General features: G+C 41.7%; 1 protein-coding gene across 4 annotated transcripts in view; it reads right to left on the bottom strand.

Annotated features, from left to right (window-relative positions):
- Positions 1–15,181, bottom strand: part of LOC124466321 (protein-cysteine N-palmitoyltransferase HHAT-like protein) — a 68,972-nt gene that overhangs the window by 32,826 nt on the left and 20,965 nt on the right. For all 4 annotated transcript variants that reach the window (XM_047018132.1, XM_047018129.1, XM_047018131.1 and 1 more), the window contains one exon: positions 5,467–5,638. In XM_047018132.1, the coding sequence (XP_046874088.1) occupies positions 5,467–5,638 (172 nt within the window). The remainder of the gene's footprint in view (positions 1–5,466; positions 5,639–15,181) is intronic.

Below are 15,181 nucleotides of genomic sequence, written 5' to 3'. Positions count from 1 at the left end.
GTGAGCTCGGACTGCAGCTGGCCCTTTGTTGTTCCGCCGCTCTGTTTCCCTGCGAGACGGAGGAAGAAGAAACGAAGCCGGCATGCTGGAGTTCTTGTTCGAACTCGGAAATGGTGCTTCAAACCTGCTTTTCCAACCATCTTACTAGCTAACGTTCAGTCCATCGACACCAAAATGGATGAACTTAACGCTCCTGTCAAATTCCAATGGGACATCAGGAACTGCTGTGTACTGGCGTTCGTCGAGACCTGGCTGTCTTCGGAGATCCTGCATTCAAGGGCAGTTACAAACCCCTTCCCCGCCCTGCTTTTGGGAAGGCTGATCACACCTCCATTCTTCTCCTCCCCGCATATGAACAAAAGCTTAAACAGGTCAGACCGGTTGAGAGGACAGTTCACCTCTGGAGTGACGAGTGTGTGGCGACCCTCCAGGACTGCTTTGACACCACTGACTGGTTGATGTTCAAGGAGGCAGCAGATGGGGACATTAACGAATACTCAGACACTGTCTCCAGCTACATCCAGCACTGCATTGATGACGTTGTCCCCAAGAACATTGTCCGGTCTTTCCCAAATCAGAAGCCCTGGGTTGATGCTGCGGTCCGGGCCAAGCTGAGAGCCCGCACTATCGCCTTTAACTCTGGGGACCCTGATGAGTACAGGAAGGCCAGATACGACCTTCTGAAGGCCATCAAAGCAGCGAAAAGGGCTTACAGGACCAAGATGGAGTCCAGCTAATATGGCTCTGACCCCAGGCGCATGTGGAGTGGACTTAAAGCCATTACTGACAACCAAGGGAGAGGCTACAATGAGACCCAGTCCTCTGTCCTACTGCCAGACGAGCTGAACTCCTTCTACGCTCGCTTTGAGAGGGACAGTGACCCCCCTGCAGGGGAGCTACCTGAAGGCCAAGCCAGTGGTGTGCCTACACTAACTGAAGCCGAGGTGAGGCTGTGCTTTAAGAAGATCAACCCTCGCAAGGCACCTGGCCCAGACGGCATATCAGGGAGGGCCCTCAGGGGCTGCGCTGACCAGCTGGCAGGGGTCTTCAGTGACATCTTCAACCTCTCCCTTAACCTGTCTGTACGCCCCACCTGCTTCCAGAGGACCACCATTATCCCTGTGCCCAAGAACACCAAGGTCACATGTCTGAACGACTATCGCCCGATAGCACGGACCTCTGTCATCATGAAGTGGTTCGAGCGGCTAGTCAAATCATTCATCTGCTCCTCGCTGCCCCCCACACTGGACCCTATGCAGTTTGCATACCGGTCCAACAGGTCTACAGACGATGCCATCGCTCTGACTATGCACACCGCTCTCTCCCACCTGGACAAGGGGAATACATATGTGAGGATGCTGTTCATTGACTACAGCTCTGCATTCAACACCATCATCCCCTCCAGACTGGTCTCCAAGCTTGTGGACCTGGGACTAAGCACCTCCCTCTGCAAGTGGATCTTCCACTTCCTGACGGGGAGGCCACAGGTGGTGAGAATCGGTGACCGCACCTCATCCATACTGATCACCAACACAGGCACCCCCCAGGGCTGTGTGCTCAGCCCTCTCCTGTTCTCCTTGTTCACTCACGACTGTGCGGCAACGCACAGCTCCAACCTCCTTGTTAAGTTTGCTGACGACACATCAGCAATGTGGCCTCATCTCTGACATCGGCCCGTAAGCGCCTCTTCTTCCCGAGGAGACTGAAGAAGTTTGGTATGGACTCCGTCATCCTCACTAACTTTTACAGATGCACTATAGAGAGCATTCTGACTGGTTGTATTACAGTGTGGTATGGGAGCTGCACAGACAGGGACCGCAAGGCCCTACGAAGTGTGGTCCGTTCTGCTGAGTTCATCATCGGCAGGAAGCTCCCAGCCCTACAGGACACCTACCACACACGTTGCCTCAGGAAAGCTGGCATGATTCTAAGAGACTGTTACCACCCATCCTTCAGTCTCTTTTTCCCCCGTTGCCTTCTGGCAGGCGTTACCGCAGCATCCGGTCGCGCACATGCAGACTGGACAACAGTTTCTACCCAAGGGCCATCAGGCTTCTGAATGGACACTGATATGGACATTGATTTACAGCACACTAGTCACTTATACACTGTCACTTTCAGCTACTGGTTGCACTATCAGTAACATTGCACTACTGTACCTCACTGTACCTCGCCACCAGGCTCCTGTATGGTCATTGACATAGTCACTGATCTGCAAATTTGCACTATTGTACTGTACTCCACTTAGAATAGGTTATAGGGTTGAAATAGGTTTTATGTGCATTTAGGGTTAGTATAGTGTACTATTTATTGTTATCTGTAATTTAGGAAGTTTTAGTATTAGGGTTAGTATAGTCGATTATTTATTGCTATCTGTATATTAAGGAAGTTTCACTTATTTAAGCTCAGCATAGATGTAAATTATGTTCCGTGTACTTATATGTTATGTTATGCCAGGTGCTTGCGTTGTCTTGTCTCAAGAATTTCTGTGCCCAGTCTAACCTTGTGTTGTTCTGTGTACCTGACAAATAAAAGACTTGAACTTGAACACCACACCGGATCTAGCTAGACCGGAAACAAAACAATAGAAACGCCGCTCACACTTGTTTGGGCTTGCGAGCCGGCTAAAGAGTTGTAGGCTAACGTTGGTGGATGGCGAGCGCGACACGCCGAAATGGATGCCAATAAGATTCTGAATGGAAAGTTTACTTTTAAAAAGTTGCCAAATGGTTACATTGACAAGACCAAAGTGATCTGTAGGTGCGTTCGACTTTATGAAGCGCCGGCGTCGCCTGCAGCGCCCTGTAGCCCGGCTGCCGTCTGTCGGCGCCGCCGGTGCTGCATTTCCTTTTGAAAGATAAATAAAGTTGAAAGTTGAAGTCGAACACACCTAATGTGTTTTGTCGTTGTGAACTGAGCTATCTTATCAGCACGTCCAGTCTGAATTGTGCAAATTCTCCGTCCCCTCGTCAAAGCCAGGCGATTGCAATGTTGTTTTCAATAAAAAAAAAACATTTGCACTAAGCAAGCCGATCCACTTTTCCATGTTGATAAGAGCATTAAATTGAGAAAAAATTATGGGACAAAAAGAAATCAAGGGACATTTAGAATTGATAAAAATGTGCAATTAATTGTGAGTTAACTATGACATTTATGCGAATAATCTCGATTAAATATTTTGATCGTTTGACAGCATTAATTGATAATTACTTTTGTTACTTACTACTAACTTCAACATACAAGATTTAACACAACAGCAGTACAAAAAAATCATGGTCTGGGCTGTGGTCTGTTTATTATTAGCAACTCTGTTACTGCTCTCTACGAACATACTGCTTCCGTCTATGTAATATAAGGCATTGAATTAAAGTTTTGTCCTGCTTGTTCAAAATAATTGAATGCACAATAAAAACTCATCCTTGGTGGACCAGGGGCGTAGCCACGGGTAGGCCTGGGTAGGCACAGGCCTACCCAATTTGTTCTAAGGCCTACCCAAAAACGAAAATATCTACGAAAAATGATGCACCGGGTGCACATCGCAAAGTAAATAAGAAAAAAAAATGAAAAGATGCCTATCCACATTTTTCTAGGCCTACCCCAAAACATTATTCTGGCTACGCCCCTGTGGCGGAACATTCAAGGCTTATCATTATTTTGGAATTTAAACGTTTAGAGCTGATCAAAAAGCACATGAATTTAATCAAGTTTTACACCTGCACCAAGTGTATAGTGCATAGGCCTTCCAGGGCCGGAGTGGGGCCACTGTTCATCCCGGGAGTTTCAGGCCCAAGACCGGCCAACTTTTTTTTTTTATACCAAGGCTAATCTTTTTGTAAAATCTAATATTTTGCTTGCGAATAGGTTGACAATGCTGCAACGATAGTCGCCAAATAATTGTGTGGCGGTCTGCAAGAACTTGTCGGATTTTGCGGCCACTCATTGTTCAAAAAAGATTGAAAATCAGTTTTTGGTCAAAATTGAGATTTTTGATGTTTTGTATAGTTAACACCCTAAATTTACTTATGAAAAACAGTTAATTTCAACGGTTTTTGGACATGTTGGCTAGCAAGAGTTTCAAGCCATGTCAAATCAAATACTCAGTTTGTCTGCTCTTTTCAGTGCTACAGCAGCCCGTAACAACTGATCAATCAAGTCAGGCTGTTAAACTAAAAAATGACTTGCTGAGAAGTTATTAATGTAAACAGATTGACAATCTGTTTGAAACAGTCGAGTTGAGTGTTGGTGTTCCCGTCATGCATCACGATACAATTAGAATGAAACGGAGAGGAATCTTTGAATGCAGTTTTCTCCCTTATCACTTTTTGAAATTATGTAACTTCAGTTGTGATAAAGATTTTACATTTAGTCATTTAGCAGACGCTCTTATCCAGAGCGACTTACATTAAGTACAGGGACATTCTCCCAGAGGCAAGTAGGGTGAAGTGCCTTGCCCAAGGACACAACCTTCTGATTAATAGCCAGACTCCCTAACCGCTCAGCTATCTGACCCCCCAGATATCTAATTGATTTTAACAGATTTGTATTCAGGTAAGTTTGTAGATTTCAAAGATGCATGCCACCCAGAGAGTCCAATTTTTACCACGTGAAGGGTTTCCCCAGGTCGCCACACAATTACGTTGCTAATGCTAATCATTAGGCCTATGTCTCAATACCACTTGCCACTTGTGTTTGTCCTCTTGAAAACTACCCTTTAAGCTTGGCACGTTTGGCAGCATCCTCCAATGTTTTTTTGTTGTTGTTCAACCTGGCTTTTTCAGCCCCTCCTGGCCTCTTCCTCCCATCCATCCTCCCTGACGCGTATCATTGCGGTAGAGCCGCCCGGCCCAGCTATCGGTAGCCTGAGAAAAGTTTTAGGAAAAAACGGGCTATGGACCCAACCAACTCTATTTGGGAGGGGAGAACTCCCTCACATGGTACAACCCATTCGGCGGTGTCAGAATGCGGAACGTGTGGAGCATACTGTAAGAGAAGATAGACTAACGTGACAAATCTAAACAACAAAAAATCCTCGACTGAACCAAAAGCGGTCAGATGGCTGAGCGGTTAGGGAAGCGGGATATTAATCAGAAGGTTGCTGGTTCGATTCCCGGCCTTGCAAAAATGACGTTGGGTCCTTGGGCAAGGCACTTCACCCTACTTGCCTCGAGGGAATGTCCCTGTACATACTGTTAGTCGATCTGGATAAGAGCGTCTGCTAAATGACTAAATGTAAAAGTGAAGCAGCCCACAGGGAATTCTCCCGATTGTCTATTAGCTGTCTATTTTCCAGTGAAATTTGAAAAATAAACATGCCCCCATTAACAAACCAACATTACTTTATGTTACATAGGCTACATTGTGTGATGTCATATGGTCTGCAGATTAAATGAGAAACATCTGTGCATAAACACATTTATCAAAACAGTAAAATGAATCTGTCCCATGGGAGCAGAATCTTCCACACACCTAATGCCCAGTCTGAGAGGTGCTTGAGCAGCTTCATGTCAGTGGGTATGGTCAAGATATACATGAAGTGGAAAAGGACATCCACCAGGATTATTGCACCCAAGTGAATCAGGCCCTGCAGACTGATGTTCCACATCTCTCTCTCCTTCCTGGTCAGGTCAGACCTGTTGGCCTGTAGAGGGCAGGATACAAAAACTAGAAACCAGTGTTGCAGCAGTAGTCTTCTCTTTTTGTGTGTGTATGCAGATGTGTGTTTGCAGGTGTGCGTGTGTGTGTGTTTAAGGGTCCAAGCAGCTTTGCAGAGGATTCCTATCATATTTGTCAGTGTTATTAATTATCAGGGATCTAAGCAGCTTTGTTTTTAATTGGATCATTAGGTGTCCCAGCAGAAATATTGAGCCAAACTACCTAAATTCCCCACTTTACAACAAGGATGTTTTCATAGGGTTTGATCCATTCCTCTGTAAGTTTCTGTATTTGAGACATTTTCATACCCCCCAAATGTAATGTTTGTTTTTAATATTAATAATAGCAAAAAAACGTTTTGAGGTTACTTTGACATTCCCTGGGTCAAATGTACTATGTAATGGAGACATTACATTTACACTAGAAGCGCCGAGACGGTTTTACCTACTAGAAGCGCGGTTACGCTGAGTCTTCAGACAGAGATGTTGTTACTGACACGTAATGGTCCCTAGATGCCGCTTCTTGCACGGAGCAAAGATACGGTTGGAAAATGAAAATGCCTTGTCAATCTGTCATTTATTTCTGTGTTGTATTTATGTGATTGTGATTATTTATTAGAGCGTTTGTTGTCTAGCCCTTCAATCATTCAGCAAAATGTAATTTATTGGCTAAAGGATGTCAAACACATTGCGTGTCCACTACAGCGACGCGATGCGACGCAATGCTTTCCATTCATTTTTAATGGAGTAAGGTGAATCGCTTGCGTGGTGCATTGTCGGTAGTGACGTGATTCAAGTTTAGATATTCTCAACTTTATGTTAATGAGGAGCGATTGTTTTTGTGTTTCTTGTAACGTAGCAACCGTTGGTCACTGTAAAAATGTCTAGCTTCCACGGTTTCAAGATGGAGGACACCCTAATCGTCTGTGTGGCTGCATACCTACCCATGTTCGTTACCCCAAAAAATGAGGTATGGCGCAGGGTCGCCGATGTTGTCGGTGCTCCTGGTGTTTTTTTTGTACTTTTAAATTCAGTCTTGTAACTTAACGTAACTTTGCACGGCTAGCTAGTTAGCCCCGCCGGCGGTACACAACGGCTTAACCTGAGTGCCCGGTGGCATACTGTAACATTGAATCTTTCCCTCTGAATAAAATACTACCAAAAAAGTATTGCGAGTAGCCTAGTGAATTAGAGCTTGCTAGATCTAGCCAGTGTATTGGATTTCTTGCATCATATGTGTAAAAGTTGTATTTAGATCAATATTGTGAGATTGCGTTACACATCATCAGTGGCGTTCGTATCCGGTCGCGTAGTGCAACAATCTTTCCCTCTTAATAAAATACAGCAAAAAAGAGCCAGAACTAGTGTGTATAGTAGATAACATCATGTTACATCTAGCCAGCAAATATAAGTTTTGCTTCATGTATGTAAAAGGTGTATTTTGATTGATATTGTGAGTGCGTAAACCCAAGTCTGCACCCTTGGCCATGACGTTATACAAACTGAGTGACCTTAGAGAACTACAACTCTGCATTCATCTGTCTGACACGCCCCCGAGTGTGTCAGAGTGTGGGAAGGCAAGTGATGGCAGGCGATTTGTGTCGCTGTAGTGGACACGCAGCGTTGGCCTGCAGTTGGTCTATAGTCAGATGACAAGATTGCGTTGTTGTCCCCAGTCAAAAGTATAAACAAACAGGGACATCATAAACATTAAAGGGTATAATTAGATCCAGTTATATCGGCAAAACATGTGACGTTCTTCATTTATTGTCAGGACAAGGTCGAGGTATTGCAAAAATGAGAGCCATGTGTAATTTGTTTGGAAATTCTAGGCAATACGCTTACTTGATGTTAGCTTACATTTTGATGCTTAGACTAATTTAACAACTTTCGGAATGACAAGACAGACAGTGTAGCCCATAGGCAGTGGATGATATAATACTGGGGAGAATGTGTATTTTGGTTTATGTAGGTCATTATTGTAACATTGGGACTCTAGATTCCAGTGTGGATGGCGGGTTACGCAAGGGCAGTGGCGCATGATAAATCAACAAGGTGCCTGACATGATTTAGAATAGCCTCCTTTTTGTTCACCTAACATATATGAAGTAAATAAAATAGCCTAAGGATAATCTAGGGTATTGCATTGTGCACAGGATTTCTTAATCATTTGAGCTGGTAAACCATAAATGCATCTTTCAGGCTGTTTGAAAGATTCCATCCCTCCTTATAATGATTGACAGAGTAATGAATCAATAGGTGTGTTCGACTTCATGCAGTGCCGGCAGCGCAAATAGGTGGCTGACTTGAAGCAGTGCATGCCAGTTAGAAATGTTGTTCGACCTTAGACGGTGCCAACGCCATGTCACTGTGATGTATGTCATCAATGTACCGCAAGAGCGATTTGAGAACAGCCAGCTGGGTCAGCCAGCCAATGTTCTCCAAAGCAAATGCACAAGCTCTGATGACAACACAGCTATTTCATGATTGGCCAGACTCACACACGATAACCTTGACGTATGTTTTGTGTTTATTCTGACACCTTCAGTTTTGCTAATACTCAAAATCAGACCAAACAGTACCAATTAATTAAATAATTGCCTTCATTGACAGACTGCAATACTATTTTTGAAGAAAGTGTATTTGTCCACCTCTTCAATTTTGGAGAGAGAGTTACAGCCCAATACATAAAATGACCAATTTCAGTGCACTGGTTTGTGCAAGTTCTAATGCAAAAACAATTCAAGACCAGTTTACATTTATGCATTTAGCAAACGCTTTTATCCAAAGCGACTTCCAAGAGTTTGTCAGCAATAAAGTGAGCAAACAACGCTTGATCGGCCACAATGAATTATGATTGTATTTATTTACAGGGGCAGTGCACATTATTGAACATCATAAATGTAATTGTGCCAGAATTAGCCAATATGGCTATATTTTAGGGCTGCACGATTATGGCCAAAATGATAATCACGATTATTTTGATCAATATTGAGATCACGATTAATTATCACGATTATTTGTTGATTTTAACCTAATCAAATTTTATTGTCACAAAGCATTGTACCTGCATAATGGATGTGAATACAACTCAAAATGTATAATCAATAAAAAACTATTACGCAGGGCTCGACATTAAGGCTTGTCCGCTACAAGTGTATTTTTTTGTAGGGCAAGTGGAAGAGAAATTTACTTGCCCCACTGGACAAGTTAAAACTCACAAAATACAATGCCACGTTACTTCATGTTATGTTCCACTCATTACGTTTATTTTACCGATTCTATTTTACCGAATTCTGCATTAGCAAAACACAGATCTGTGTTCGCTCGAGTGGCTTAGTCTCAAGATCTCTACAGACCTTGCAGCTAATTTAATGCTCAACAATTGAACGGGGGCTTATTACTTGAAAGAGGAATTATTTACTGTGTAGTCTCAGTTACACTAGGGCTTTGGAAAACTGTGCCTTGCTCAAGAAGGCTAATGGCTAGTAGAACATAATATTTCAGAATAATTTCAGTAAATCAAGCAGCGCTGCAAGACCCAGTTAAATGTTATACAGCTAGCAAACTAACGTTAGCTAGCATCGCTAACGACATTGGCTAACTCAACTTCGGTAGGCTATCCTCTGTATTTGCAAGCTATCTAAACTTATACTGTATCTAAAATAAGGCTTTAGGGATTAGCGAAGGCAGGTCACAGGTAGTCTTTCTTAGTTGTCTTTGTTAAGATAGCAGCCTTATGACCGACTGCCATCTGTTGCGGAGTTTTCCTCACGTTACTCTGTCTGTAACCGTCTACATCTGGAAACTGAGCTGCGTAGTGCAGGGAACAACTCTGACTGGCTCATGGAAGCACGTGGTCAGACATTAGGTGTATTCGACTCCATGCAGCGCCGTAGCCGGCTGCAGCCTGGAGATTGGAGAAAGAGTTTAGCACAATACATGAAATTAATTTCCGACTTAAGGAGCCGTTTATAACTCCTCCCCAACTGCAAGCGGCAACTCTCGCTGGTCGTTTCATGCATCCACAGCCGAACGCACCTATTGGTTAACGGAGCGCTAGATTGACTTTGCAAAAAAAAGAAATGAACGGAATGACGCATTTTAAATATCGCTCGATCACGCAAATCTGATCGTGGGAAGCCGAAATCGTGATTAAAATTCGATTAATCGTGCAGCCGTACTATATTTAATCTGTAGACCCTTGACAGAATGTTAAAAAGTCACCATAATAAACAATAAATCGTATATTTATACAAAAACACATTAATTAGTAGAAAAAACTAATTATGTCATTGATTCCAAGCACATTAAATCATGTAAATACAAGATATAAAGACATTTTATCTAAACTCATATGACTGACGTAAACACAGCAACCATCGGAAGCAGAAAACTACCAACTTGACAGCTCTGTTTTCAACTCCTCCTCGAATGCAAGCTACATTGACGTTAGTGATCGGTGAATCCATCACTCGTAACATTAGATTAGAGCCACCAGCGACAGTTTACTGTGTGCCTGGGGCCAGAGCTACCGACATAGAAGCTAATTTTAGGGTGCTGGCTAGCACTAGGGCTAAGGCAAAGGCCCAAGCACATGGCGCACACACTGATGATAGGTACGAGAATATTGTCATACATGTCAGCAGCAATGATGTTGGCTGAGGCAGTTAGAGGTCACAAAGGTTAATATAGCAAGGGCATGTGACCTTGCTCAAAATTTGAGTCGGCATCGAGTAATAGTCTCTGGTCCACTACCTGTTAGGGGAACTGATGAGATCTACAGCAGACTTGTCTCTCCTAACCGCTGGTTGGCTCGCTTCTGTACATAACAGGGTTTAGGATTTGTAGATAATTGGTCTCGTTTCTGGGCCAAACCCGGCTTGTTGAAAAGTGACAGGCTCCACCCGAGCTGGAGAGGTGCTTTTCTATTGTATAGGAATATTGAAGCTATTTTAGAGCAGGCCTGACACTCACTAGAACAAGCCAGGCCACAGTCTCTTAGAGAGTCTGATAGGTATGTTGTGAGCTGTTTGGGGCCCGATAGCTTAGCTTGTAGTGTAGCCAGTGTGGTTGCTGATGTAGTTTTTCCCATTGAGACGGTGTCGGTCCCCCACCTCCAAATCTTGGCCTTAAATTATTCAGGGTTCGTACAGATACTGTATAATGAAATTACAGTACTTTCGAGAACTTTTCAAGCACTATTTTGGGGGGTTTCAAGGACTACAATCAGAGATCTCATTTATCAAACATATACTTTATTTACTTTAAATTAATCCTTATTAAAGCTACATATGTTATTCAATCAAGAGCAGTGATTTTCTCTTTTTTTTTTATTAACATTAATGAGACGGACAGCAGTGGGTTTATTAGACGTCTGTCTCTTTAAGACCTGACGCACATGCCGCGGATCTGACACAAATCCAGTTTTCTTCCAGCTCTTCAACTTCATTTAAGACTTTGAAACTCAGACTGCTTATGAGGAGACTCGCCAAAATGGTCATTTTGACAATTTTCTGTTTAGTCCTCAAGTAGGCCTAATTAATACGGTACTGGCACGCACTGGCTGAGAAGAAGTGTTTTTTCTCTTGGTGTTTGAGTCTGGTGTTTGTGCAAAGAATGCCACTTCAGACAGCGCTTCTTCAGAACCTAATTGATTCTACTTTGGCTCTTATTGTGCTTGAAAAACACTTAAATTAATTGAGACCATGATAATATGCTATAACGCAAACCACCAAAAATTTATGGTGCTTTAACTAATTTAGCAGGAGGGTTAAAAATACTTGTATTTTTATTTTTTATGAACACAACACAAATTACCTCAATAAATTCATATATATTGTCTTTAAATAATTCAAGCACTTTTCAAGTACCTCAGCATTAATATGACTGTTTTCAAGGGTTTTCCAGGACTTAAATTTCAAAAAAGTCAAATTCAAGTACTTCAAGCACTTAAAGCACCTTGTATAAAACCCTGATTATTAGGAATTATACCAATTTAACCTGTATTCAGTCTTGCTCCGCGTTACTCTTCCTATTAGGTTTTCTGATAACAGTGCCACCTTTTCAGAAGAAATATCTATGTCTAAAGCTGCCAAAAACCCATACTGGAAAGTTGGGCTCCTAAACATCAGGGGCAGGTTGTACAAAACCCCTTAAGTTTTTTCCTTAAGTATGACACTTAAGGGTACATTTCTCCTTAGCTAAGGGATTTACTTAAGGGGGTTGCACAGAATCCCTTAAATGGTTTCCTTAGTTAAGGTGAAACGTTAAGGGATTTACTACATTGAACGTGATTTTACAGCAGTAAAATTCGACCGTTTCCATGGAGACCGCGTTGTTCAGTTGTATCGCTAGTACATCACCTTCGTAGCTAGAGCTAGTAGCTAGCTTATAGACCAACGAAAAGAAAGCAAGAAAACCACATTTGTCAGATTGTGCTTCTACAGGAATACAAAAAAGAAAGCACATACTAAAACCTAAATTTGATCCATATATAACTGCAAACAAAAAACAACCAATGTAACCAGGTCATTGACATAGTCACTGATCTGCAAACGTGCACTATTGCACTGTACTCCACTTAGGTTAGAATAGGTTATAGGGTTGAAATAGTTTTTTTTTTGTGCATTAGGGTTAGTATAGAGTACTATCTATTGTTATCTGTATATTTAGGAAGTTTCACTTATCTAAGCTCAGCATAGATGTAAATTTGTTCTGTGTACTTATATGTTATGTTATGCCAGGTGCTTGCGTTGTCTTGTCTTAAGAATTTATGTGCCCAGTCTAACCTTGTGTTGTTCTGTGCACCTGACAAATAAAAGACTTGAACTTGTATGTGAACTTGATTTGTAACAATTATGGCAGATTCCATTATAATAGCAATCCGCAAGATAACAAGCGCGCCTGCTCTTAAAGGGAATGTGAGATGTTGCTCTGATTGGTTTATTGCACGTTACGCCCAAACCTATGAGTAATGTAGCTACTTCAGACCAACCCATTTTAGATTTGCGCCAGGCGCAGAGTCATTTATCCCGCCGGTATAATAGCAACAGCGCCAGAGTCCCGCCCACAAAGTCACTTGCGTTTCACTTTTTGATACTTACGTTTCAGATTGTTAAAAAAGGGCCCAAAATGTCATTATCAATGCTATTTTGGTGGCCATCTTGAAAATCTCCAGTGACATTTCAGATGGTTTTCTTAATGGTTTTCTTACGCTAGGACAGCCACCATGCTATTTCATTAGACTATCCGGTCATCATCACAAACAGAAAATGGCATGGTAAAATGCATGGTTACAAACCTGAAACTAGTGTTAGAAGTCACAGAAATATCCATATTCTTCAAACAGATTTATCAACCCCTGTTTTATCTGTTAATGCCCCACAGATGAAACTGGCCCTTCTAAATGTTAGATCACTTAATAACAAAACATTTTTAGTTAATGATTTGGTCATAGAAAACAAATTAGACTGCATCTGTTTAACAGAAAGCTGGCTAAACAACGACACGGCAACAGCAACTTTGATAGAAGCGTGTCCGCCAGATTACAGCTTCCACCAAGTTTCTAGGAAATCCAGAAAAGGTGGAGGAGCTATTTTCTCCTCTGAACTATTGTTCAAAATCACTGAGCTAGGTGAATTCACCTCGTATGAATATCTTGCTATAGAGCTCAAAACCGAATCAATACTTTTTGTCATTATATATCGGCCACCCAAGCACTCGCCAATATTCATACAAGAATTCTCTGAACCATTATCACTATGTGTCACTAGATATGACAAAGTAGTTTTAAACGGAGACTTAAATATCCAAGTAAATAAAAAAAGCCGACCCAAGAACTATTGAGCTCTTAAATCTCCTAGACAGTCTCAACCTAACTCAACACATAACAGACCCAACACAACGGCACGGAAACACACTAGATCTAGTGATAACAACTGGTCTAAATATCAATAATATCTCAAAAGCTGATCTACCCCTCTCAGACCATCATTGTATACTTTTTAATGTGGAAATCATCCTAACAAAAACCACAAGAGAATTCTTAGTCCAAAGAAGATATTTAGACGATACAGCTATGATGACATTTTCTGAACAATTTGCTCTATATGAACCAACTAATCATGATTGCTCTCTGAATGAAATGGTAGAGAACCTCAATGATGCACTATTATCAGTGTTAAACTCTGTTCCACCACTGAAAACCAAAAAGAAGTCCACAAGCAGAACCTCCCCATGGCTGAGAAATAAAAATGTTAGTGAAACTAAAAGAAAATGCCGTGCAGCAGAGAGAAAATGGAGGAAAACAAAAATCACTATTCACTACAATATCTATAAAGATACACTAACCAACTATAACAAAACCATCCGTCTAGCGAGGAGAGAATATTTCTCCAACATTATTACAGAAAATGCCAGAAACTCCAGAGTTCTTTTCTCCACCATTGACCAGCTGCTAAACACTGTCCCTGGCCCCCCGCTATCCTCAGCAGTTAAATGTGAAGAGCTTGCTTTGTTCTTAAAGAACAAAATAACTTTGATCAGAGCTAGTACTAGTAATAGTGGGGTCGAAACTGACATCAGTAGATTCTGCAACATAACCATGAGCACATTTACCTGTATCACACTTTGTGAACTTTCAAAAATTGTCAGTGAATCTAACTCCACAACCTCAGATATTGATCTTATACCCACAACATTCTTTAAGCGAGAGATTTGATAATGTTTGATAATGTCTCAGGTCCGGTGCTAGAGATTATAAACACATCCCTTAGAACTGGCGTCTTCCCAGATGCCTTTAAAACAGCTGTTGTAAAGCCCCTATTAAAGAAACCCAAATTGGATAACAGTCTACTTGCAAATTACAGACCAATATCAAACCTTCCATTTATTAGTAAAGTACTGGTAAAGATCGTTTCAGTCCAACTAAATTATTTTCTTGAAGAAAATAACATTCTGGAAGTCTCGCAGTCAGCTTTCAGGAAATATCACAGTACTGAAACTGCTCTCACCAAAATAATTAGCGACCTCAGATTAAACTCTGATGTAAATAAAGTCTCTATCCTTATCCTTTTAGATCTCAGTGCAGCATTTGATACCATTGATCACAACATCCTAATCAATAGACTTGAAAAGCTTATTGGGTTCACGGATAGTGTATTGAACTGGATGAAATCATATATCACAGGAAGGAAGTTTTATGTTAGTTTAGGAGACCATAGGTCTAAGAAACATGAGAACTGCTACGGGGTTGCTCAAGGAAGCTGCCTAGGTCCATTACTTTTTTCTCTTTGTATGTTACCACTCGGTGACATAATCAGAGAACATAACATGAATTTCCATAGCTATGCGGACGACACACAACTATATATATCCACTGAACCCAACGATGCAACGGCCATCAATTCCATTACCAGCTGCCTGTTAGCAATAAACAAATGGATGAATGATAACTTTCTTAAATTAAATGAAGACAAAACTGAAGTCCTACTATGTGGCCCCAAATCCAAAAGAGAGATGCTTACTAA

This window comes from Hypomesus transpacificus, unplaced genomic scaffold (genome assembly GCF_021917145.1).
Source record: "Hypomesus transpacificus isolate Combined female unplaced genomic scaffold, fHypTra1 scaffold_91, whole genome shotgun sequence".
In the NCBI taxonomy this organism is placed as follows: domain Eukaryota; kingdom Metazoa; phylum Chordata; class Actinopteri; order Osmeriformes; family Osmeridae; genus Hypomesus; species Hypomesus transpacificus.
Note: the sequence above shows the minus strand (reverse complement) of the source record. Positions and strands in the feature narration are given on the sequence as shown.